A 26,483-nucleotide genomic window follows, 5' to 3' on the forward strand; every position below is an offset into this window, starting at 1 on the left:
CTTCTGATTCTCAATCCATCCTCAGTGAGTTCCTTCCTCCTAGCTTCTGATTCCATCCTCAGTGAGTTCCTTCCTCCTAGCTTCTGATTCTCAAGCCATCCTCAGTGAGTTCCTTCCTCCTAGCTTCTGATTCTCAATCCATCCTCAGTGAGTTCCTTCCTCCAAGCTTCTGATTCTCAATCCATCCTCAGTGAGTTCCTTCCTCCTAGCTTCTGATTCTCAATCCATCCTCAGTGAGTTCCTTCCTCCTAGCTTCCGATTCTCAATCTATCCTCAGTGAGTTCCTTCCTCCTAGCTTCTGATTCTCAATCTATCCTCAGTTCCTTCCTTCCTCCTAGCTTCTGATTCTCAATCTATCCTCAGTTCCTTCCTCCTAGCTTCTGATTCTCAATCTATCCTCAGTTCCTTCCTCCTAGCTTCTGATTCTCAATCCATCCTCAGTTCCTTCCTCCTAGCTTCTGATTCTCAATCTATCCTCAGTTCCTTCCTCCTAGCTTCTGATTCTCAATCCATCCTCAGTTCCTTCCTCCTAGCTTCTGATTCTCAATCCATCCTCAGTTCCTTCCTCCTAGCTTCTTCAATCAGAGATTGTCATCAGCATTAGCCTGCATGGGATACATTTCTTCATCAACTTCACACTGCCTCTCTGTTTATGGTCTCCCCCCCCCAACCCCCATCTCTCTCTCTCCCTGTCTCTCTTTCATTTTCTCCCAGATAACGACTTCCTTTAGTCTGTCCAGGATGCAGCGCCCGCTGCTGTCAGAGTCAGTGTTCCAGTGTGGTATCCAGAAGGGAGAGGTGGCTCCACGTACCTCCATCAGGGTACCTGTGATTTTCTCTCCTGGAACTGTGGACATTACCACTGTGGACTACCTGTCACTCACATGCCCCGGGGCGCTCAGCAAAACCCTGCTCAAAGTCACCGGCACCTGCATAGGTACAGTACAGTAAGCAATACGAAGGAAATCACAGGTGTCTCTGTCCTCCTCCATCTTGATCCTCCCTCCTCCTCCTCTGCAGGTCCTCAGGTTCTCTGTCCTCCTCCATCTTGATCCTCCCTCCTCCTCCTCTGCAGGTCCTCAGGTTATCTGTCTTCCTCCATTTTGATCCTCCCTCCTCCTCCTCTGCAGGTCCTCAGGTTATCTGTCTTCCTCCATTTTGATCCTCCCTCCTCCTCCTCTGCAGCTCCTCAGGTCCTCTGTCCTCCTCCATCTTGATCCTCCCTCCTCCTCTGCAGGTCCTCAGGTTCTCTGTCCTCCTCCATCTCTATCCTCCCTCCTCCTCTGCAGGTCCTCAGGTGTCCCTGTCCTCCTCCATCTCTATCCTCCCTCCTCCTCTGCAGGTCCTCAGGTTCTCTGTCCTCCTCCATCTCTATCCTCCCTCCTCCTCTGCAGGTCCTCAGGTGTCCCTGTCCTCCTCCATCTCTATCCTCCCTCCTCCTCTGCAGCTCCTCAGGTTCTCTGTCCTCCTCCATCTTGATCCTCCCTCCTCCTCTGCAGGTCCTCAGGTGTCCCTGTCCTCCTCCATGCTGGACTTTGGCTGTGTGGATGAGGGTGAGGAGGCCTTGCGCACCTTCGACATCATCAACTCCTCCTCTGTGGAGGCCCAGTATCAGTTTGACTTGGACGCCACAGGGCATAGTGTCTTCACCTTGGAGCCAGCCTGTGGTACCCTGCCACCCAACAGCCACCAGCGCCTACGCCTGCTCTTCAGACCACACCACCCCATGGGACATCACAGGAGGGTGGTCTGTCTGCTGCTACACAGGGTGAGGGGGCAGGGTGGTCTGTCTGCTGCTACACAGGGTGAGGGGGGAGGGTGGTCTGTCTGCTGCTACACAGGGTGAGGGGGGAGGGTGGTCTGTCTGCTGCTACACAGGGTGAGGGACAGGAGGGTGGTCTGTCTGCTGTTACACAGGGTGAGGGACAGGAGGGTGAGGGGCAGGAGGGTGGTCTGTCTGCTGTTACACAGGGTGAGGGACAGGAGGGTGAGGGGCAGGAGGGTGGTCTGTCTGCTGTTACACAGGGTGAGGGACAGGAGGGTGAGGGGCAGGAGGATGGTCTGTCTGCTGCTACATAGGGTGAGGGACAGGAGGGTCGTCTGTCTGCTGCTACACAGGGTGAGGGACAGGAGGGTGAGGGGCAGGAGGGTGGTCTGTCTGCTGTTACACAGGGTGAGGGACAGGAGGGTGAGGGGCAGGAGGGTGGTCTGTCTGCTGTTACACAGGGTGAGGGACAGGAGGGTGGTCTGTGTGCTGTTACACAGGGTTAGGGACAGGAGGGTGAGGGGCAGGAGGGTGGTCTGTCTGCTGCTACACAGGGTGAGGGACTGGAGGGTCGTCTGTCTGCTTCTACACAGGGTGAGGGACAGGAGGGTGAGGGACATGAGGGTGAGGGACAGGAGGGTCGTCTGTCTGCTGCTACACAGGGTGAGGGACAGGAGGGTGAGGGACAGGAGAGTGAGGGACAGGAGGGTCGTCTGTCTGCTGCTACACAGGGTGAGGGACAGGAGGGTGAGGGACATGAGGGTGAGGGGCAGGAGGGTCGTCTGTCTGCTGCTACACAGGGTGAGGGACAGGAGGGTGAGGGACAGGAGGGTGAGGGACAGGAGGGTCGTCTGTCTGCTGCTACACAGGGTGAGGGACAGGAGGGTGAGGGACAGGAGGGTCGTCTGTCTGCTGCTACACAGGGTGAGGGACAGGAGGGTGAGGGACATGAGGGTGAGGGACAGGAGAGTGAGGGACAGGAGGGTGAGGGACAGGAGAGTGAGGGACAGGAGGGTGAGGGACTGGGACAGGAGGGTGAGGGACAGGAGGGTGAGGGACAGGAGGGTGAAGGGCAGGAGGGTGAGGGGCAGGAGGGTGAGGGACAGGAGGGTGAGGGGCAGGAGGGTGAGGGACAGGAGGGTGGTCTGTCTGCTGCTACACAGGGTGAGGGACAGGAGGGTGAGGGACAGGAGGGTGAGGGGCAGGAGGGTGAGGGACAGGAGGGTGGTCTGTCTGCTGCTACACAGGGTGAGGGACTGGAGGGTGGTCTGTCTGCTGCTACACAGGGTGGGGACAGGATGGTGAGGGACTGGGACAGGAGGATGAGGGTGAGGGACAGGAGGGTGAGGGACAGGAGGGTGAGGGACAGGAGGGTTGTCTGCTGCTACAGGAGAGTGAGGGACAGGGTGAGGGACAGGAGGGTGAGGGACAGGAGGGTGAGGGACAGGAGGGTCTGTCTGCTGCTACACAGGGTGAGGGACAGGAGGGTGAGGGACATGAGGGTGAGGGGCAGGAGGGTCGTCTGTCTGCTGCTACACAGGGTGAGGGACAGGAGGGTGAGGGACAGGAGGGTGAGGGACAGGAGGGTCGTCTGTCTGCTGCTACACAGGGTGAGGGACAGGAGGGTCGTCTGTCTGCTGCTACACAGGGTGAGGGACAGGAGGGTGAGGGACAGGAGAGTGAGGGACAGGAGGGTCGTCTGTCTGCTGCTACACAGGGTGAGGGACAGGAGGGTGAGGGACATGAGGGTGAGGGGCAGGAGGGTCGTCTGTCTGCTGCTACATAGGGTGAGGGACAGGAGGGTGAGGGACAGGAGGGTGAGGGACAGGAGGGTCGTCTGTCTGCTGCTACACAGGGTGAGGGACAGGAGGGTGAGGGACAGGAGGGTCGTCTGTCTGCTGCTACACAGGGTGAGGGACAGGAGGGTGAGGGGGTGAGGGACAGGAGGGTGAGGGACATGAGGGTGAGGGACAGGAGAGTGAGGGACAGGAGGGTGAGGGACAGGAGAGTGAGGGACAGGAGGGTGAGGGACTGGGACAGGAGGGTGAGGGTGAGGGACAGGAGGGTGAGGGACAGGAGGGTGAAGGGCAGGAGGGTGAGGGGCAGGAGGGTGAGGGACAGGAGGGTGAGGGGCAGGAGGGTGAGGGACAGGAGGGTGGTCTGTCTGCTGCTACACAGGGTGAGGGACAGGAGGGTGAGGGACAGGAGGGTGAGGGGCAGGAGGGTGGTCTGTCTGCTGCTACACAGGGTGAGGGACTGGAGGGTGGTCTGTCTGCTGCTACACAGGGTGGGGACAGGATGGTGAGGGACTGGGACAGGAGGATGAGGGTGAGGGACAGGAGGGTGAGGGACAGGAGGGTGAGGGACAGGAGGGTTGTCTGCTGCTACACAGGGTGAGGGACAGGAGGGTCGTCTGTCTGCTGCTACACAGGGTGAGGGACAGGAGGGTGAGGGACATGAGGGTGAGGGGCAGGAGGGTCGTCTGTCTGCTGCTACACAGGGTGAGGGACAGGAGGGTGGTCTGTCTGCTGCTACACAGGGTGAGGGACAGGAGGGTCGTCTGTCTGCTTCTACACAGGGTGAGGGACAGGAGGGTGAGGGACATGAGGGTGAGGGACAGGAGGGTCGTCTGTCTGCTGCTGAGGGACAGGGTGAGGGACAGGAGGAGGGTGAGGGACAGGAGAGGGTGAGGGGACAGGAGGGTCGTTTGTCTGCTGCTACACAGGGTGAGGGACAGGAGGGTGAGGGACATGAGGGTGAGGGGCAGGAGGGTCGTCTGTCTGCTGCTACACAGGGTGAGGGACAGGAGGGTGAGGGACAGGAGGGTGAGGGACAGGAGGGTGAGGGACAGGAGAGTGAGGGACAGGAGGGTGAGGGACTGGGACAGGAGGGTGAGGGTGAGGGACAGGAGGGTGAGGGACAGGAGGGTGAAGGGCAGGAGGGTGAGGGGCAGGAGGGTGAGGGACAGGAGGGTGAGGGGCAGGAGGGTGAGGGACAGGAGGGTGGTCTGTCTGCTGCTACACAGGGTGAGGGACAGGAGGGTGAGGGACAGGAGGGTGAGGGGCAGGAGGGTGAGGGACAGGAGGGTGGTCTGTCTGCTGCTACACAGGGTGAGGGACTGGAGGGTGGTCTGTCTGCTGCTACACAGGGTGGGGACAGGATGGTGAGGGACTGGGACAGGAGGATGAGGGTGAGGGACAGGAGGGTGAGGGACAGGAGGGTGAGGGACAGGAGAGTGAGGGACAGGAGGGTGAGGGACAGGAGGGTGAGGGGCAGGAGGGTGAGGGGCAGGAGGGTGAGGGACAGGAAGGTGAGGGACAGGAGGGTGAGGGGCAGGAGGGTGAGGGACAGGAGAGTGAGGGACAGGAGAGTGAGGGACAGGAGAGTGAGGGACAGGAGGGTGAGGGACAGGAGGGTGAGGGTGAGGGACAGGAGGGTGAGGGGCAGGAGGGTGAGGGACAGGAGAGTGAGGGACTGGGGCTCAGACTCTGACCAGCTGCAGAACACCGATGTCTTATAGCCGACAGGAGACGTTTAGGGTTTATACAGCAGCAGTTAATTTCAGTCAAAGCTTTTCAAAATGTAGAGTATGTTTTGTGAGTAACATTAACTAGGCTTCCATGTCTCGTTCAGAATGAACATGAGAATGCCGTTAAGTGTTAAGACGACATACCAACAGCTGTATGTTCAGTACGCACACGCACACACACACACACACACACACACACACACACACACACACACACACACACACACACACACACACACACACACACACACACACACACACACACACACACACACACACACACACACACACACACACACACACACACACACACAGCTATACTACCAATCGTGTTTGTATCTTCCCTGTTCAGGAGCCTCTGTTCCTGGACCTGATAGGGACCTGTCACTCTGAGCAGCTGAAACCAGCCATCCTTCACCCCAGACACCTGGTCCTGTACCGGCATCACCTGGCCCGGGGACTCACCTGCTACCCTCCTGATGTACTGGGCGCCATGCTGGCAGAGGACAAGATCCAAGTGGACCCGGAGGGAGCTCTGATGTTACAAGAGGTATGTGCGGCAGACGGTTGATCTGTGAAATCTCGGCTCTAGTGGAACAACGCTTCAGGCGGGCGGTCATGTGTGTTTGCAAGGCAGAAGTCCTGGGTTTGAGTCTTCGGCCAAACAGTAGGAAGCGTAGGAACAGCGGGTTAACTGCCTTGTTCAGGGGCAGAACAACAGATTTTTACCTTGTCAGCTCGGGGATTCGATCTAGCAACTTTTCGGTTACTGGCCCTATACTCTAACTACTAGGTAACCCGCCGCCCCTACACTCTAACCACTAGACTACCTGCCGCCCCTACACTCTAACCACTAGGCTACCTGCCGCCCCTACACTCTAACCACTAGGCTACCTGCCTCCCCTCTAACCACTAGGCTACCTGCCGTCCCTACACTCTAACCACTAGGCTACCTGCCGCCCCTACACTTTAACCACTAGGCTACCTGCCTCCCCTCTAACCACTAGGCTACCTGCCGTCCCTACACTCTAACCACTAGGCTACCTGCCGTCCCTACACTCTAACCACTAGGCTACCTGCCGCCCCTACACTTTAACCACTAGGCTACCTGCCTCCCCTCTAACCACTAGGCTACCTGCCGTCCCTACACTCTAACCACTAGGCTACCTGCCGCCCCTACACTCTAACCACTAGGCTACCTGCCTCCTCTACACTCTAACCACTAGGTTACCTGCCACCTCTACACTCTAACCACTAGCCTACCTGCCTCCCCTACACTCTAACCACTAGGCTACCTGCCACCTCTACACTCTAACCACTAGGCTACCCTGCCGCCTCTACACTCTAACCACTAGGCTACCTGCCGCCCCTACACTCTAACCACTAGGCTACCTGCCACCCCTACACTCTAACCACTAGGCTACCTGCCTCCTCTACACTCTAACCACTAGGCTACCTGCCTCCCCTCTAACCACTAGGCTACCTGCCTCCCCTACACTCTAACCACTAGGCTACCTGCCGCCCCAACACTCTGACCACTAGACTACCTGCCTCCCCTCTAACCACTAGGCTACCTGCCTCCCCTACACTCTAACCACTAGGCTACCTGCCTCCCCTACACTCTAACCACTAGGCTACCTGCCTCCCCTACACTCTAACCACTAGGCTACCTGCCTCCCCTCTAACCACTAGGCTACCTGCCTCCCCTACACTCTAACCACTAGGCTACCTGCCTCCCCTACACTCTAACCACTAGGCTACCTGCCGTCCCTACACTCTAACCACTAGGCTACCTGCCGCCCCTACACTTTAACCACTAGGCTACCTGCCTCCCCTCTAACCACTAGGCTACCTGCCGTCCCTACACTCTAACCACTAGGCTACCTGCCGTCCCTACACTCTAACCACTAGGCTACCTGCCGCCCCTACACTTTAACCACTAGGCTACCTGCCTCCCCTCTAACCACTAGGCTACCTGCCGTCCCTACACTCTAACCACTAGGCTACCTGCCGCCCCTACACTCTAACCACTAGGCTACCTGCCTCCTCTACACTCTAACCACTAGGTTACCTGCCACCTCTACACTCTAACCACTAGCCTACCTGCCTCCCCTACACTCTAACCACTAGGCTACCTGCCACCTCTACACTCTAACCACTAGGCTACCCTGCCGCCTCTACACTCTAACCACTAGGCTACCTGCCGCCCCTACACTCTAACCACTAGGCTACCTGCCACCCCTACACTCTAACCACTAGGCTACCTGCCTCCTCTACACTCTAACCACTAGGCTACCTGCCTCCCCTCTAACCACTAGGCTACCTGCCTCCCCTACACTCTAACCACTAGGCTACCTGCCGCCCCAACACTCTGACCACTAGACTACCTGCCTCCCCTCTAACCACTAGGCTACCTGCCTCCCCTACACTCTAACCACTAGGCTACCTGCCTCCCCTACACTCTAACCACTAGGCTACCTGCCTCCCCTACACTCTAACCACTAGGCTACCTGCCTCCCCTCTAACCACTAGGCTACCTGCCTCCCCTACACTCTAACCACTAGGCTACCTGCCTCCCCTACACTCTAACCACTAGGCTACCTGCCTCCTCTACACTCTAACCACTCGGCTACCTGCCTCCCCTACACTCTAACCACTAGAATACCTGCCTCCTCTACACTCTAACCACTAGGCTACCTGCCTCCCCTCTAACCACTAGGCTACCTGCCTCCCCTACACTCTAACAACTAGGCTACCTGCCTCCTCTACACTCTAACCACTAGGCTACCTGCCACCCCTACACCACTAGGCTACCTGCCGCCCCTACACTCTAACCACTAGGCTACCTGCCTCCCCTACACTCTAACCACTAGGCTACCTGCCACCCCTACACTCTAACCACTAGGCTACCTGTCTCCCCTCTAACCACTAGGCTACCTGCCTCCCCTACACTCTAACCACTAGGCTACCTGCCTCCCCTACACTCTAACCACTAGGCTACCTGCCTCCCCTCTAACCACTAGGCTACCTGCCTCCCCTACACTCTAACCACTAGGCTACCTGCCTCCCCTACACTCTAACCACTAGGCTACCTGCCTCCCCTACACTCTAACCACTAGGCTACCTGCCTCCCCTCTAACCACTAGGCTACCTGCCTCCCCTACACTCTAACCACTAGGCTACCTGCCTCCTCTACACTCTAACCACTAGGCTACCTGCCACCCCTACACTCTAACCACTAGGCTACCTGCCACCCCTACACTCTAACCACTAGGCTACCTGTCTCCCCTCTAACCACTAGGCTACCTGCCTCCCCTACACTCTAACCACTAGGCTACCTGCCTCCCCTACACTCTAACCACTAGGCTACCTGCCTCCCCTCTAACCACTAGGCTACCTGCCTCCCCTACACTCTAACCACTAGGCTACCTGCCGACCCTACATTCTAACCACTAGGCTACCTGCCGACCCTACACTCTAACCACTAGGCTACCTGCCTCCCCTACACTCTAACCACTAGGCTACCTGCCTCCCCTCTAACCACTAGGCTACCTGCCGCCCCTACACTCTAACCACTAGGCTACCTGCCTCCCCTACACTCTAACCACTAGGCTACCTGCCGACCCTACACTCTAACCACTAGTATACCTGCCTCCCCTACACTCTAACCACTAGGCTACCTGCCGCCCCTACACTCTAACCACTAGGCTACCTGCCACCCCTACACTCTAACCACTAGGCTACCTGCCTCCTCTACACTCTAACCACTAGGCTACCTGCCTCCCCTCTAACCACTAGGCTACCTGCCTCCCCTACACTCTAACCACTAGACTACCTGCCGCCCCTACACTCTAACCACTAGGCTACCTGCCGCCCCTACACTCTAACCACTAGGCTACCTGCCTCCCCTCTAACCACTAGGCTACCTGCCGTCCCTACACTCTAACCACTAGGCTACCTGCCGCCCCTACACTTTAACCACTAGGCTACCTGCCTCCCCTCTAACCACTAGGCTACCTGCCGTCCCTACACTCTAACCACTAGGCTACCTGCCGTCCCTACACACTAACCACTAGGCTACCTGCCGCCCCTACACTTTAACCACTAGGCTACCTGCCGTCCCTACACTCTAACCACTAGGCTACCTGCCGCCCCTACACTCTAACCACTAGGCTACCTGCCACCCCTACACTCTAACCACTAGGCTACCTGCCTCCTCTACACTCTAACCACTAGGCTACCTGCCTCCCCTCTAACCACTAGGCTACCTGCCTCCCCTACACTCTAACCACTAGGCTACCTGCCGCCCCAACACTCTGACCACTAGACTACCTGCCTCCCCTCTAACCACTAGGCTACCTGCCTCCCCTACACTCTAACCACTAGGCTACCTGCCTCCCCTACACTCTAACCACTAGGCTACCTGCCTCCCCTACACTCTAACCACTAGGCTACCTGCCTCCCCTCTAACCACTAGGCTACCTGCCTCCCCTACACTCTAACCACTAGGCTACCTGCCTCCCCTACACTCTAACCACTAGGCTACCTGCCTCCTCTACACTCTAACCACTCGGCTACCTGCCTCCCCTACACTCTAACCACTAGAATACCTGCCTCCTCTACACTCTAACCACTAGGCTACCTGCCTCCCCTCTAACCACTAGGCTACCTGCCTCCCCTACACTCTAACAACTAGGCTACCTGCCTCCTCTACACTCTAACCACTAGGCTACCTGCCACCCCTACACCACTAGGCTACCTGCCGCCCCTACACTCTAACCACTAGGCTACCTGCCTCCCCTACACTCTAACCACTAGGCTACCTGCCTCCCCTACACTCTAACCACTAGGCTACCTGCCTCCCCTCTAACCACTAGGCTACCTGCCGCCCCTACACTCTAACCACTAGGCTACCTGCCTCCCCTCTAACCACTAGGCTACCTGCCTCCCCTACACTCTAACCACTAGGCTACCTGCCTACCCTACACTCTAACCACTAGGCTACCTGCCGCCCCTACACTCTAACCACTAGGCTACCTGCCACCCCTACACTCTAACCACTAGGCTACCTGCCGCCCCTACACTCTAACCACTAGGCTACCTGCCACCCCTACACTCTAACCACTAGGCTACCTGCCACCCCTACACTCTAACCACTAGGCTACCTGTCTCCCCTCTAACCACTAGGCTACCTGCCTCCCCTACACTCTAACCACTAGGCTACCTGCCTCCCCTACACTCTAACCACTAGGCTACCTGCCTCCCCTCTAACCACTAGGCTACCTGCCTCCCCTACACTCTAACCACTAGGCTACCTGCCTCCTCTACACTCTAACCACTAGGCTACCTGCCACCCCTACACTCTAACCACTAGGCTACCTGCCTCCTCTACACTCTAACCACTAGGCTACCTGCCTCCCCTACACTCTAACCACTAGGCTACCTGCCTCCCCTCTAACCACTAGGCTACCTGCCTCCCCTACACTCTAACCACTAGGCTACCTGCCGACCCTACATTCTAACCACTAGGCTACCTGCCGACCCTACACTCTAACCACTAGGCTACCTGCCTCCCCTACACTCTAACCACTAGGCTACCTGCCTCCCCTCTAACCACTAGGCTACCTGCCGCCCCTACACTCTAACCACTAGGCTACCTGCCTCCCCTACACTCTAACCACTAGGCTACCTGCCGACCCTACACTCTAACCACTAGACTACCCTGCCGCCTCTACACTCTAACCACTAGGCTACCTGCCTCCCCTCTAACCACTAGGCTACCTGCCGCCCCTACACTCTAACCACTAGGCTACCTGCCTCCCCTACACTCTAACCACTAGGCTACCTGCCTCCCCTCTAACCACTAGGCTACCTGCCGACCCTACACTCTAACCACTAGGCTACCTGCCGACCCTAGTTTCTGTCTACAAACCATCAGACTGTATCAGAGCATGAGGTCTGATACCAACAGGTCCAGAGACAGTTTCTATCTACAAACCATCAGACTGCTGAACACCTGAACTGGACTGACCACCTGCTCTGAATCTCCACACGCACGCACGCACGCACGCACACACACACACACACACACACACACACACACACACACACACACACACACACACACACACACACACACACACACACACACGCACACGCACACGCACACACACACACTACACAGTGTATTCACTTGTTCCCTAACCCTCCCATCCCCCAAAAACACGTGTAAATATTGTCCTTCCTGTGTTATACTGATGCTGAACCTGCAGTAAGCCTTTCATTGGACAATGTGTATCCTGTACATAGGACTAATAAAACAAGTGTGTTTCTAGGATCCTGCTGCTGTGCCAGAGAAGAGCCCTATGGAGGAATATTACCAAGGCTGTGCAGGGGGCAAGGTGGAGGCTGAGCTAGGAGGCAGCGGTGAGGGGGCCACCAGTTCCCACGTCACAGTGGATCCCCCAGAGTTGCTGTTCTACAATGGCTCCGTCTCTACCTCGCAGTCTGTGACTCTCTCCAATCACACCAAGGGCAAGCTCAGCTTGATCTGGACCCCGGCTCCTAACTCCTCCTTCTCCGTCACACCCTCGTCATGTGATCTGGGACCCCTGAAGTCGACTGCTTTCAGAGTCAGCTACACGCCCAAGCAACACAACACCTTCCATGGGGCACAGCTAGAGTGCTTCGCTCTCTACAAGGTAATAAAAAATAAAATAAAATGTTTTATTTATTAATTATTTCGGTTTAGGTTTTTCTTATTCCCTGCTTTGATCTTATTAAGATAAACTCTTTATTTTTTAAATATTTATTTTCAAGACAGACCTGTACAGGTAGTGAAACAGCTCTGTTTTTGCCCCACCTCTTTCTCCAGGTGTTGAGGGACCATCGGCAGGTAGAGGACCGTACCTTGTGCCCTCCCTGGTGTGTCACAGTCCGGGTCATTGGACACTCCTTCCAGCCTGGCCGGGAGCACTTCATCCCCCGGTTCTCCTTGCATCGCCCCCTAGTGGTGAGTACAGACATAGCACCGTCAACTGCCCTCACACAATCATATCTCCATTCGTCTCACGCTAGCGTACTCCCAAGTTCTTGTTCAGAACGAACGTTCAGTCTGGAATAAAGGCATTTTCTTCGTCATCTTCATCCTCCTCTTCCTCTCTTTCCAGGTCTTCCCTGCTCTGAGCCTGGTCTCCTACAGGACTGTGCTCCTGGAGAACACGGGAGACCTACCCCTGGTGTTCAGGTTGGACCCAGAGGAGTGTCCTTCGGTGTCTGTTCAGCCCACCAGCGGCCTGGTCCAACCTGGACACCACCAGATTCTCACCCTCAGGACCACCCCGGCAGAAGACTGCCCTGCCAAGCTACCCCTCACCCTGCACTTCAATGCCAGTCCCAAGCACACCCAGGTACCACAGTCCTAGTCACAGCAGGCTTGTACCATAGATCTTTTTCAGACAGTTGGTGTGTTCGAGGGGGATCAACCTGAGCACGTTTCTGTACAGAATCACTGATCTATAAAGCACCTTGGATCCACAATGACGACTCCAGTATGTGATCAACATGAATAAATCTGCTTTAGAAACGCCTTGGTACAATATGGCTGGATCCCCGTTAACAAAGTGTTGCTCTGGGGGTGTGTGTGTGTGTGTGTGTGTGTGGCTGTCTGTACTGCCTTGTAGGAGCTGTCGGTGGTGAGTGTGGTAGAGAAGCCTCGTCTGTCTCTGGAAGGAGAAGGTAGTCTGTTCTTCAAACCCACGGCGGTGGGCTCCCGCTCCCAAAGCCCCTACAGGGTCAGGAACCTGACCAGGTTACCTCTGAGGTTCCACTGGAGGATCTCTGGACCTGACCAACGGGTCATCTCTGTGGCGCCTGACACGGGAGTCCTGCAGCCCAATGAGACCATGGTGAGAGAAAGAGAGGGGCCGGTGGGGACGCAGGTTGACCTTTATTGTCAAGAATCTTTCTCTGCAGGCAGAACTGGGTGATTTCTGCTAGAAATCAAATTGGTTAAATATATAAGTCAAATTGGCTAAATATATATATATATAGCAGAGTGGTTAGGTTTAGTCAGTAGGGTTATCAGAGGGGTTAGGTTTAGGCAGTAGGGTTAGCAGAGTGGTTAAGGGTAGGTTTAGGCAGTAGGGTTAGCAGAGGGGTTAGGTTTAGTCAGTAGGGTTAGCAGAGGGGTTAGGTTTAGGCAGTAGGGTTAGCAGAGTGGTTAAGGGTAGGTTTAGGCAGTAGGGTTAGCAGAGTGGGTTAAGGGTAGGTTTAGGCAGTAGGGTTAGCAGAGGGGTTAGGTTTAGGCAGTAGGGTTAGCAGAGTGGGTAGGTTTAGTCAGTAGGGTTAGCAGAGGGGTTAAGTTTAGGCAGTAGGGTTAGCAGAGTGGTTAAGGGTAGGTTTAGGCAGTAGGGTTGAGTTTTGGTTAAGTAGAGGTTGAGTGGAGGTTGAGTGTTGGTTAAGTAGAGGTTGAGTAGAGGTTGAGTGTTGGTTAAGTAGAGGTTGAGTGGAGGTTAAGTAGAGGTTGAGTGTTGGTTAAGTAGAGGTTGAGTGGAGGTTGAGTGTTGGTTAAGTAGAGGTTGAGTAGAGGTTGAGTGTTGGTTAAGTAGAGGTTGAGTGTTGGTTAAGTAGAGGTTGAGTGTTGGTTAAGTAGAGGTTGAGTGGAGGTTGAGTGTTGGTTAAGTAGAGGTTGAGTAGAGGTTGAGTGTTGGTTAAGTAGAGGTTAAGTAGAGGCTGAGTGTTGGTTAGAGGTTAGTGGAGGTTGAGTGTTGAGTAGAGGTTGAGTGTTGGTTAAGTAGAGGTTAAGTAGAGGTTGAGTGTTGGTTAAGTAGAGGTTGAGTGTTGGTTAAGTAGAGGTTGAGTGTTGGTTAAGTAGAGGTTGAGTGTTGGTTAAGTAGAGGTTAAGTAGAGGTTGTGATTTTCCTCCTCCCAGGTGCAGACGTGGTCCTTCACCCCATTTGAGGAAATGGTTTACAATCTGAAGCCCAACCTGACCTTCTGGCCAATCCAGACGCCCGGATGCAGGAAGTCCCGCCTCCCCCTGAAAGTAGTGGGCATGGCCTCCAAAGGATCCATCCAGGTGTTAGTCTCCTCAGACCCCCCCAGGTGAATTGTGTTAGTGTCTGTGTTAGGGTGGAAACTCTGTAATTGGTTATTTCTCTCTCCAGGCAGAGCATGGGGTGCTGAATCTGGGGGAGGTGTTGGTGGGAGACTGTAGGTCCTTCGAGGTGCCTCTCATCAATAACGGTTCCTGTTCTGTCAGCTTCTGTTTGGCTGTACAACAGAGCCTGCTAGACCCGGGTTTGCCTGAGAAGAAAGACCCCGTTGGTACGTATGAGATACCCCTGAGATCTCACAGAGTTGGTACAACATCCTGAAATCTTCTCTCTCTCTCTCCATGTATTGAACCTCTACTTCCACATCTCTGTTACTTTACACAAATGCCTTCTCAACCATGCTCCTCCCCCTCCGCGAAGACAACCAATCAGAGACAGAATCAATATACTATTTGAGCTATCCTACCCAGACCAAGCTACATACTCCTCCCAGCCAACATGACCCCATTGGCCCCATGTAGGTATTCAGTGGGCAAGGTGGGCACGGGCTAGCCCACGCCAAGTCAAGACCAAGCCCAACACAACCAGACCACACCAAGCCCAACACAACCATCCCACACCAAGCCCAACACAACCATCCCACAACAAGCCAACAACCAGCCCACACCAAGCCCAACACAACCATCCCACACCAAGCCCAACACAACCATCCCACACCAAGCCCAACACAACCATCCCACACCAAGCCCAACACAACCATCCCACACCAAGCCCAACACAACCATCCCACACCAAGCCAACAACCAACCCACACCAAGCCCAACACAACCATCCCACACCAAGTCAACAACCAGCCCACACCAAGCCCAACACAACCATCCCACACCAAGCCAACAACCAGCCCACACCAAGCCCAACACAACCATCCCACACCAAGCCAACAACCAGCCCACACCAAGCCCAACACAACCATCCCACACCAAGCCAACAACCAGCCCACACCAAGCCCAACACAACCATCCCACACAAAGCCAACAACCAGCCCACACCAAGCCAACACGGGCCAGCCCACACCCAGCCCAACACAACCAGTCCACACCAACCCACACGGTCCAGCCCACACCAAGTCCAACACAACCCGTCCATACCAAGCCCAACACAACCAGCCCAACACAACCAGTCCACACCAACCCACACGGTCCAGCCCACACCAAGCCCAACACAACCAGCCCACACCAAGCCCAACACGGCCAGCCCACACCAAGCCCAACACGGCCAGCCCAACACAACCAGCCCAACACAACCAGCCCACACCAAGCCCAACACGGCCAGCCCACACCAAGCCCAACATGGCCAGCCCAACACAACCAGCCCAACACAACCAGCCCACACCAAGCCCAACACGGCCAGCCCACACCAAGCCCAACACCACCAGCCCACACCAAGCACAACACGGCCTGCCCAACACAACCAAACCACACCAAGCCCAGCATGGCCAGCCCACACCAAGCCTAGCACAGCCAGCCCACACCAAGCACAACACGACCAGCCCACGCCAGCCCACACCAAGCCCAGCACGGCCAGCCCACACCAAGCCCAACACGGCCAGCCCACACTAAGTCCAACACGGCCAGCCCACACTAAGTCCAACACGGCCAGCCCACACTAAGTCCAACACGGCCAGCCCACACCAAGCACAACACGGCCAGCCCACGCCAGCCCACACCAAGCCCAGCACGGCCAGCCCACACCAAGCCCAACACGGCTAGCCCACACCAAGCCCAGCACGGCTAGCCCACACCAAGCCCAGCACGGCCAGCCCACACCAAGCCCAGCACGGCCAGCCCACACCAAGCCCAACACGGCCAGCCCACACCAAGCCCAGCACGGCCAGCCCACACCAAGCACAGCACGACCAGCCCACGCCAGCCCACACCAAGCCCAGCACGGCCAGCCCACACCAAGCCCAACACGGCCAGCCCACACTAAGTCCAACACGGCCAGCCCACACTAAGTCCAACACGGCCAGCCCACACCAAGCACAACACGGCCAGCCCACACCAAGCCCAACACGGCCAGCCCACACCAAGCCCAACACCACCAGCCCACACCAAGCACAACACGGCCTGCCCAACACAACCAAACCACACCAAGCCCAGCATGGCCAGCCCACACCAAGCCTAGCACAGCCAGCCCACACCAAGCACAACACGACCAGCCCACGCCAGCCCACACCAAGCCCAGCACGGCCAGCCCACACCAAGCCCAACACGGCCAGCCCACACTAAGTCCAACACGGCCAGCCCACACTAAGTCCAACACGGCCAGCCCACACTAAGTCCAACACGGCCAGCCCACACCAAGCACAACACGGCCAGCCCACGCCAGCCCACACCAAGCCCAGCACGGCCAGCCCACACCAAGCCCAACACGGCTAGCCCACACCAAGCCCAGCACGGCTAGCCCACACCAAGCCCAGCACGGCCAGCCCACACCAAGCCCAGCACGGCCAGCCCACACCAAGCCCAACACGGCCAGCCCACACCAAGCCCAGCACGGCCAGCCCACACCAAGCACAGCACGACCAGCCCACGCCAGCCCACACCAAGCCCAGCACGGCCAGCCCACACCAAGCCCAACACGGCCAGCCCACACTAAGTCCAACACGGCCAGCCCACACTAAGTCCAACACGGCCAGCCCACACCAAGCACAACACGGCCAGCCCACACCAAGCACAACACGGCCAGCCCACGCCAGCCCACACCAAGCCCAGCACGGCCAGCCCACACCAAGCCCAACACGGCTAGCCCACACCAAGCCCAGCACGGCTAGCCCACACCAAGCCCAGCACGGCCAGCCCACACCAAGCCCAGCACGGCCAGCCCACACCAAGCCCAACACGGCCAGCCCACACCAAGCCCAGCACGGCCAGCCCACACCAAGCCCAGCACGGCCAGCCCACACCAAGCCCAACACGGCCAGCCCACACCAAGCCCAGCACGGCCAGCCCACACCAAGCCCAGCACGGCCAGCCCACACCAAGCCCAGCACGGCCAGCCCACACCAAGCCCAGCACGGCCAGCCCACACCAAGCCCAGCACGGCCAGCCCACACCAAGCCCAGCACGGCCAGCCCACACCAAGCCCAGCACGGCCAGCCCACACCAAGCCCAGCACGGCCAACCCACACCAAGCCCAACACGGCCAGCCCACACCAAGCCCAACACGGCCAGCCCACACCAAGCCCAGCACGGCCAGCCCACACCAAGCCCAACACGGCCAGCCCACACCAAGCCCAGCACGGCCAGCCCACACCAAGCCCAGCTAGAGGCGGGGGGCTCATTAGAATATTTGTACTGTTTTGTGTAACTGTTACTGAGTTACTGACTTACTGACTTACTGACTTACTGACTTACTGACTTACTGACTTACTGAGTTACTGACTTACTGAGTTACTGAGTTACTGAGTTACTGACTTACTGACTTACTGACTTACTGAGTTACTGACTTACTGACTTACTGAGTTACTGACTTACTGAGTTACTGATTTACTGACTTACTGACTTACTGACTTACTGAGTTACTGACTTACTGAGTTACTGACTTACTGACTTACTGAAAGTGTCGTTCCAGTCTTTTGTTGTGTGATGCCCAGTTTGGTGCTATTGTACACTTCCAATGACGAATAAGTGTTTCGCCACATGACTTCACAGTTTATCTTCAATCATTGAGTCATTTAGCAGATGCTCTTATCCGTAGTGACTTATCTGTAGTGACTTATCTGTAGTGATTTATCTGTAGTGACTTATCTGTAGAGACTTATCTGTGGTGACTTATCCGTAGTGACTTATCCATAGCGACTTATCTCTAGTGACTTATCCGTAGTGACTTATCTGTAGTGACTTATCTGTAGTGACTTATCTGTAGTGACTTATTTGTAGTGACTTATCTGTAGTGACTTACTTGTAGTGACTTACTTGTAGTGACTTATCCGTAGTGACTTATCCGTAGTGACTTATCCGTAGTGACTTATCCGTAGTGACTTATCCATAGCGACTTATCTCTAGTGACTTATCTGTAGTGACTTATCCGTAGTGACTTATCTGTAGTGACTTATCTGTAGTGACTTATTTGTAGTGACTTATCTGTAGTGACTTATCTGTAGTGACTTATCTGTAGTGACTTACTTGTAGTGACTTACTTGTAGTGACTTATCTCTAGTGACTTATCTGTAGTGACTTATCCGTAGCGACTTATCCGTAGCGACTTATCCGTAGTGACTTATCCGTAGCGACTTATCCGTAGCGACTTATCTGTAGTGACTTATCCGTAGTGACTTATCCGTAGTGACTTATCCGTAGTGACTTATCTGTAGTGACTTATCTGTAGTGACTTATTTGTAGTGACTTATCTGTAGTGACTTATCTGTAGTGACTTATCTGTAGTGACTTACTTGTAGTGACTTACTTGTAGTGACTTATCTCTAGTGACTTATCTCTAGTGACTTATCTGTAGTGACTTATCCGTAGCGACTTATCCGTAGCGACTTATCCGTAGTGACTTATCCGTAGCGACTTATCCGTAGCGACTTATCTGTAGTGACTTATCCGTAGTGACTTATCCGTAGCGACTTATCCGTAGCAACTTACCTGTAGCGACTTATCCGTAGTGACTTATCCGTAGTGACTTATCCGTAGCGACTTATCTGTGGTGCATTCAGCCAGACGATACAACCTCATATCACAGGTGCATTGACCATGATGTTGGCAGCCTACACAGGACCGATATTATAGCCCGCATCGTGCCAACGTGGACATGCTGCTGAGACTACTACCGTTACTACATACTGGTGGTGCCACCGTGTGTGGTGGGGCGGTGGTATACCTGCGTTCTCCACCGTATGTACCACTGCTGTAGGGGGATGGGGAGTATGGCAGTGTAGCCGAGCTCGCTAGTGCAGCTGAGAGGCGACGTGATTGGCTTGAAACTCCCCGGTCACACCACACTGTGATTCTGTTCTGTTTTTGTTCAGCTTACTTACTTACTTTACTAAACCCTCTTCATTAAGCCACAAACATCATCTGCCACTGGAGTCTGTCTTTGGCCAAAACGCCTCCAGGTTCACTGTCCCATAACAGACCCATCTCTTCCTGGTTCACTGTCCCATAACAGACCCATCTCTTCCTGGTTCACTGTCCCATAACAGACCCATCTCCTCCAGGTTCACTGTCCCATAACAGACCCATCTCCTCCATCTCCTCCAGGTTCACTGTCCCATAACAGACCCATCTCCTCCAGGTTCACTGTCCCATAACAGACCCATCTCCTCTAGGTTCACTGTCCCATAACAGACCCTTCTCCTCCAGGTTCACTGTCCCATAACAGACCCATCTCCTCCTTCTCCTCCAGGTTCACTGTCCCATAACAGACCCTTCTCCTCCAGGTTCACTGTCCCATAACAGACCCTTCTCCTCCATCTCCTCCAGGTTCACTGTCCCATAACAGACCCTTCTCCTCCATCTCCTCCAGGTTCACTGTCCCATAACAGACCCTTCTCCTCCATCTCCTCCAGGTTCACTGTCCCATAACAGACCCATCTCCTCCTGGTTCACTGTCCCATAACAGACCCATCTCCTCCATCTCCTCCAGGTTCACTGTCCCATAACAGACCCATCTCCTCCATCTCCTCCAGGTTCACTGTCCCATAACAGACCCATCTCCTCCATCTCCTCCAGGTTCACTGTCCCATAACAGACCCATCTCCTCCATCTCCTCCAGGTTCACTGTCCCATAACAGACCCATCTCCTCCATCTCCTCCAGGTTCATTGTCCCATAACAGACCCATCTCCTCCATCTCCTCCAGGTTCACTGTCCCATAACAGACCCATCTCCTCCACCTCCTCCAGGTTCACTGTCCCATAACAGACCCATCTCCTCCAGGTTCACTGTCCCATAACAGACCCATCTCCTCCATCTCCTCCAGGTTCACTGTCCCATAACAGACCCATCTCCTCCATCTCCTCCAGGTTCACTGTCCCATAACAGACCCATCTCCTCCATCTCCTCCAGGTTCACTGTCCCATAACAGACCCATCTCCTCCATCTCCTCCTGGTTCACTGTCCCATCTCCTCCTGGTTCACTGTCCCATAACAGACCCATCTCCTCTAGGTTCACTGTCCCATAACAGACCCATCTCCTCCTGGTTCACTGTCCCATAACAGACCCATCTCCTCCTGGTTCACTGTCCCATAACAGACCCATCTCCTCCTGGTACACTATCCCATAATAGACCCATCTCTTCCTGGTTCACTGTCCCATAACAGACCCATCTCTTCCAGGTTCACTGTCCCATAACAGACCCATCTCTTCCTGGTACACTGTCCCATAACAGACCCATCTCTTCCTGGTTCACTGTCCCATAACAGACCCATCTCCTCCTGGTTCACTGTCCCATAACAGACCCATCTCCTCTAGGTTCACTGTCCCATAACAGACCCATCTCTTCCTGGTTCACTGTCCCATAACAGACCCATCTCCTCTAGGTTCACTGTCCCATAACAGACCCATCTCCTCCAGGTTCACTGTCCCATAACAGACCCATCTCTTCCTGGTTCACTGTCCCATAACAGACCCATCTCCTCCATCTCCTCCAGGTTCACTGTCCCATAACAAATCAAATCAAATCAAATCAAATTTATTTATATAGCCCTTCGTACATCAGCTGATATCTCAAAGTGCTGTACAGAAACCCAGCCTAAAACCCCAAACAGCAAACAATGCAGGTGTAAAAGCACGGTGGCTAGGAAAAACTCCCTAGAAAGGCCAAAACCTAGGAAGAAACCTAGAGAGGAACCGGGCTATGTGGGGTGGCCAGTCCTCTTCTGGCTGTGCCGGGTAGAGATTATAACAGAACATGACCAAGATGTTCAAATGTTCATAAATGACCAGCATGGTCAAATAATAATAAGGCAGGCCAGTTGAAACTGGAGCAGCAGCATGGCCAGGTGGACTGGGGACAGCAAGGAGTCATCATGTCAGGTAGTCCTGGGGCATGGTTCTAGGGCTCAGGTCCTCCGAGAGAGAGAAAGAAAGAGAGAAGGAGAGAATTCACTTAGATTTACACAGGACACCGAATAGGACAGGAGAAGTACTCCAGATAAACAAACTGACCCTAGCCCCCGACACATAAACTACTGCAGCATAAATACTGGAGGCTGAGACAGGAGGGGTCAGGAGACACTGTGGCCCCATCCGAGGACACCCCGGACAGGGCCAAACAGGAAGGATATAACCCCACCCACTTTGCCAAAGCACAGCCCCCACACCACTAGAGGGAAATCTTCAACCACCAACTTACCATCCTGAGACAAGGTATAGCCCACAAAGATCTCCGACACGGTACAACCCAAGGGGTGGGGGGAACCCAGACAGGCCGACCACAACAGTGAATCAACCCACCCAGGTGACGCATCCCCCCCCAGGGACGGCACGAGAGAGCCCCAGCAAGCCAGTGACTCAGCCCCCGTAACAGGGTTAGAGGCAGAGAATCCCAGTGGAGACCCTTCTCCTCCAGGTTCACTGTCCCATAACAGACCCATCTCCTCCATCTCCTCCAGGTTCACTGTCCCATAACAGACCCATCTCCTCCAGGTTCACTGTCCCATAACAGACCCATCTCCTCCATCTCCTCCAGGTTCACTGTCCCATAACAGACCCATCTCCTCCATCTCCACTGTCCCATAACAGACCCATCTCCTCCTGGTTCACTGTCCCATAACAGACCCTTCTCCTCCTGGTTCACTGTCCCATAACAGACCCTTCTCCTCCAGGTTCACTGTCCCATAACAGACCCAACTCCTCCAGGTTCACTGTCCCATAACAGACCCATCTCCTCCATCTCCTCCAGGTTCACTGTCCCATAACAGACCCATCTCCTTCTGGTTCACTGTCCCATAACAGACCCATCTCCTCTAGGTTCACTGTCCCATAACAGACCCATCTCCTCTAGGTTCACTGTCCCACAACAGACCCATCTCCTCCATCTCCTCCAGGTTCACTGTCCCATAACAGACCCATCTCTTCCTGGTTCACTGTCCCATAACAGACCCTTCTCCTCCAGGTTCACTGTCCCATAACTGACCCATCTCCTCCTGGTTCACTGTCCCATAACAGACCCATCTCCTCTAGGTTCACTGTCCCATAACAGACCCATCTCCTCCAGGTTCACTGTCCCATAACAGACCCATCTCCTCCATCTCCTCCAGGTTCACTGTCCCATAACAGACCCATCTCTTCCTGGTTCACTGTCCCATAACAGACCCTTCTCCTCCAGGTTCACTGTCCCATAACAGACCCATCTCTTCCTGGTTCACTGTCCCATAACAGACCCATCTCCTCCTGGTTCACTGTCCCATAACAGACCCATCTCCTCAATCTCCTCTAGGTTCAGTGGTTAATAGCTTTATCCTGTTCTGTGTATTAAAGCCCTGGAGCTGGACTCTGAGAGAGGCACCATCCCAGCTCGCTCCAGGCTGCTGATCCGCTCCACCGTGAGGCCTGCCAGGAGGACCAGATACTGCTGGGACCTCACATACCAGACACTTAGCTCTGCAGGTAGGTTCGCCTGTTAGACAGCAGATACTCAGCTCTGCAGGTAGGTCCCCTATTAGACAGCAGATACTCAGCTCTGCAGGTAGGTCCCCTATTAGACAGCAGATACTCAGCTCTGCAGGTAGGTCCCCTGATAGACAGCAGACACTCAGCTCTGCAGGTAGGTCCCCCTGATAGACAGTAGACACTCAGCTCTGCAGGTAGGTCCCCTGATAGACAGCAGACACTCAGCTCTGCAGGTAGGTCCCCTATTAGACAGCAGATACTCAGCTCTGCAGGTAGGTCCCCTGATAGACAGCAGACACTCAGCTCTGCAGGTAGGTCCCCCTGATAGACAGTATACACTCAGCTCTGCAGGTAGGTCCCCTGATAGACAGCAGATACTCAGCTCTGCAGGTAGGTCCCCTGATAGACAGCAGACACTCAGCTCTGCAGGTAGGTCCCCCTGATAGACAGCAGACACTCAGCTCTGCAGGTAGGTCCCCTGATAGACAGCAGATACTCAGCTCTGCAGGTAGGTCCCCTGATAGACAGCAGACACTCTGCTCTGCAGGTAGGTCCCCCTGATAGACAGCAGACACTCAGCTCTGCAGGTAGGTCCCCCTGATAGACAGCAGACACTCAGCTCTGCAGGTAGGTCCCCCTGATAGACAGTAGACACTCTGCTCTGCAGGTAGGTCCCCCTGATAGACAGCAGACACTCTGCTCTGCAGGTAGGTCCCCTGATAGACAGCAGACACTCAGCTCTGCAGGTAGGTTCCCTGATAGACAGCAGACACTCAGCTCTGCAGGTAGGTCCCCTGATAGACAGCAGACACTCAGCTCTGCAGGTAGGTTCCCCTGATAGACAGTATACACTCAGCTCTGCAGGTAGGTCCCCAGCATCAGGATTTTAATGATTAACTGTGATGTAATGGTTGTTTTTAAGAATTTTCCTAACCTTTCCCTCTCCCCTTGTCTTTTTGTCTCTCTCCTCCCTCTCCCTCCCGGTGGTTGGCTGTGCTGTTCGACTGTGGTCCTTGACAGTTTGTCTCTCTCCTCCCTCTCCCTCCCGGTGGTTGGCTGTGCTGTTCGACTGTGGTCCTTGACAGTTTGTCTCTCTCCTCCCTCTCCCTCCCGGTGGTTGGCTGTGCTGCTGGACTGTGGTCCTTGACAGTTTGTCTCTCTCCTCCCTCTCCCTCCCGGTGGTTGGCTGTGCTGCTGGACTGTGGTCCTTGACTGTTTGTCTCTCTCCTCTCCCTCCCGGTGGTTGGCTGTGCTGCTGGACTGTGGTCCTTGACTGTCTGTCTCTTTCCCCTCCCTCTCCCTCCCGGTGGTTGGCTGTGCTGTTCGACTGTGGTCCTTGACTGTCTGTCTCTTTCCCCTCACTCTCCCTCCCGGTGGTTGGCTGTGCTGCTGGACTGTGGTCCTTGACTGTTTGTCTCTCCTCTCCCTCCCGGTGGTTGGCTGTGCTGCTCGACTGTGGTCCTTGACTGTCTGTCTCTTTCCCCTCTCTCTGCCTCCAGGCTCTGTGCTGGATGCTCCCCAGGCTCTGTGCCAGGTGCAGGGTGAAGGGGTGTTCCCCACCCTGGAGGTGACAGATGTGCGTTGCAGCGGCAGCGTGGAGGGGCTCAGCAAGCTGCAGATCTGGAGCTTCTTTTCTCTGGGACACCTCAACGCCCACCTGCAGAGAGACCCCGCCCCCCCGGAGCTCACCTACCGGGTGCCCACCAGACACAGGTGGGTTAGTCCATTTTAGGATTGGATTCAATTCCTTTTCAAGTCAGTCATTCGATTCCTTTTCAAGTCAGTCATTCAATTCCTTTTCAAGTCAGTCATTCGATTCCTTTTCAAGTCAGTCATTCAAATCCTTTTCAAGTCAGTCATTCAAATCCTTTTCAAGTCAGTCATTCAAATCCTTTTCAAGTCAGTCATTCAAATCCTTTTCAATTCAGTCAATTCAGAGAACAAACTGAAAATCCCCCCAAAAACACTCAATAGAAATGTGAATTTACACCAACCCCTATCCACCCATCTATGAACTGTTGTGACATTTGTAATATCAGTGAATGGATTTGGCCTGGAGTTATATACAATGTGTAGTTGAGGTGTGTCTGTCCCCCACCTCCTCCAGTCTACGTCGCTGTCCCTCCATCTTCACGTCGGCCATGTTGGATTTCAACTTCAGCGCTGCTCCGCTGGGCTCAGACCCCTCCAATGTGCTGCTGATGTTTGAGAACACTGGGAGCATCCCTGTCGAGTGGTCAGTATCTGTTATGCTATGCTAATATGCTATGTTATGCTTTGCTATGCTATGCTATGTTATGCTATGCTATGTTGTGCTATGCTTTTCTATGCTATGTTATGCAATGTTATGATGTGCTATGCTTTTCTATGCTATGTTTTTCTATGTGTTTCTATGCGTTTCTGTCCTATGCTATGTTATGCTTTGCTATGTTGTGCTATGCTTTTCTATTCTATGTTATGCTATGCTATGCTATGTTATGTTGTGCAATGCTTTTCTGTTCTATGTTATGTTGTGCTATGCTTTTCTATTCTATGTTATGCTATGCTATGTTATGCTATGCTATGTTATGTTGTGCTATGCTTTTCTATTCTATGTTATGCTATGCTATGTTATGTTGTGCTATGCTTTTCTATTCTATGTTATACTATGTCATGCTATGCTTTTCTATCCTATGTTATGCTTTGCTTTTCTATGTTATGCTATGCTTTTCTATGTTAGGCTATGCTCTAAACTATGCTATGCTATTCTATGTTAGGCTATGCTCTAAACTAAGCTATGCTATTCTATGTTAGGCTATGCTCTAAACTAAGCTATGCTATTCTATGTTAGGCTATGCTCTAAACTAAGCTATGCTATTCTATGTTAGGCTATGCTCTAAACTAAGCTATGCTATTCTATGTTAGGCTATGCTCTAAACTATGCTATGCTATTCTATGTTAGGCTATGCTCTAAACTAAGCTATGCTATTCTATGTTAGGCTATGCTCTAAACTAAGCTATGCTATTCTATGTTAGGCTATGCTCTAAACTAAGCTATGCTATTCTATGCTAACCTCCACTCCCGCCAGGTCGTTCCTGTTCCCAGAAGACCAGCAGATAGAGCTTGAGTACTGGGCTGAGACTGGGGAGTTCAGCACTACAGAGCTCCACCACATGAAGGTGCAGGATAACAGGCTGTTTAATATAGCACCCCGCTCTGGTAAACTACACCCAGGACAGCAGAAGGCAGTGACATTTAGCTACAGGTATGCCCTAATACAGGGGTGGGCAACATTTTGGGGGCTTTAGGGCCACATCAGGATTTAGAAATTCAATGTCCAAACTGATTTTGGACATTGGGGGGGGGGGCGATTTTAGTCGTTAAAATCAATCAGTAAGCGAGAAGAAGGGCGGTTATTGTCAAATACTGTAGGTCCATTATTATCTCTACATATCCCCTCCACTCCCTGCTCTAGTCTCATGTTGCACTACTTCCAAATTACTCGGCTATTGAGGTTGGATACACAGACACAACA

The 26,483-nt window shown here is 54.2% G+C and overlaps 1 protein-coding gene across 1 annotated transcript in view; it reads left to right on the forward strand.

Annotated features, from left to right (window-relative positions):
* The window catches only part of cfap65 (cilia and flagella associated protein 65), a 77,273-nt gene that overhangs the window by 15,896 nt on the left and 34,894 nt on the right, over positions 1 to 26,483 (forward strand). The window contains exons 7-19 of the mRNA XM_046293552.1: positions 715 to 937; positions 1,500 to 1,768; positions 5,647 to 5,844; positions 11,630 to 11,995; positions 12,169 to 12,306; positions 12,464 to 12,703; positions 12,977 to 13,201; positions 14,227 to 14,373; positions 14,462 to 14,621; positions 22,837 to 22,965; positions 24,468 to 24,681; positions 25,076 to 25,204; positions 26,037 to 26,213. Of these exons, the coding sequence (XP_046149508.1) occupies positions 715 to 937; positions 1,500 to 1,768; positions 5,647 to 5,844; positions 11,630 to 11,995; positions 12,169 to 12,306; positions 12,464 to 12,703; positions 12,977 to 13,201; positions 14,227 to 14,373; positions 14,462 to 14,621; positions 22,837 to 22,965; positions 24,468 to 24,681; positions 25,076 to 25,204; positions 26,037 to 26,213 (2,615 nt within the window). The remainder of the gene's footprint in view (positions 1 to 714; positions 938 to 1,499; positions 1,769 to 5,646; positions 5,845 to 11,629; positions 11,996 to 12,168; positions 12,307 to 12,463; positions 12,704 to 12,976; positions 13,202 to 14,226; positions 14,374 to 14,461; positions 14,622 to 22,836; positions 22,966 to 24,467; positions 24,682 to 25,075; positions 25,205 to 26,036; positions 26,214 to 26,483) is intronic.

This window comes from Oncorhynchus gorbuscha, linkage group LG01, assembly GCF_021184085.1.
Source record: "Oncorhynchus gorbuscha isolate QuinsamMale2020 ecotype Even-year linkage group LG01, OgorEven_v1.0, whole genome shotgun sequence".
Lineage (NCBI taxonomy): Eukaryota > Metazoa > Chordata > Actinopteri > Salmoniformes > Salmonidae > Oncorhynchus > Oncorhynchus gorbuscha.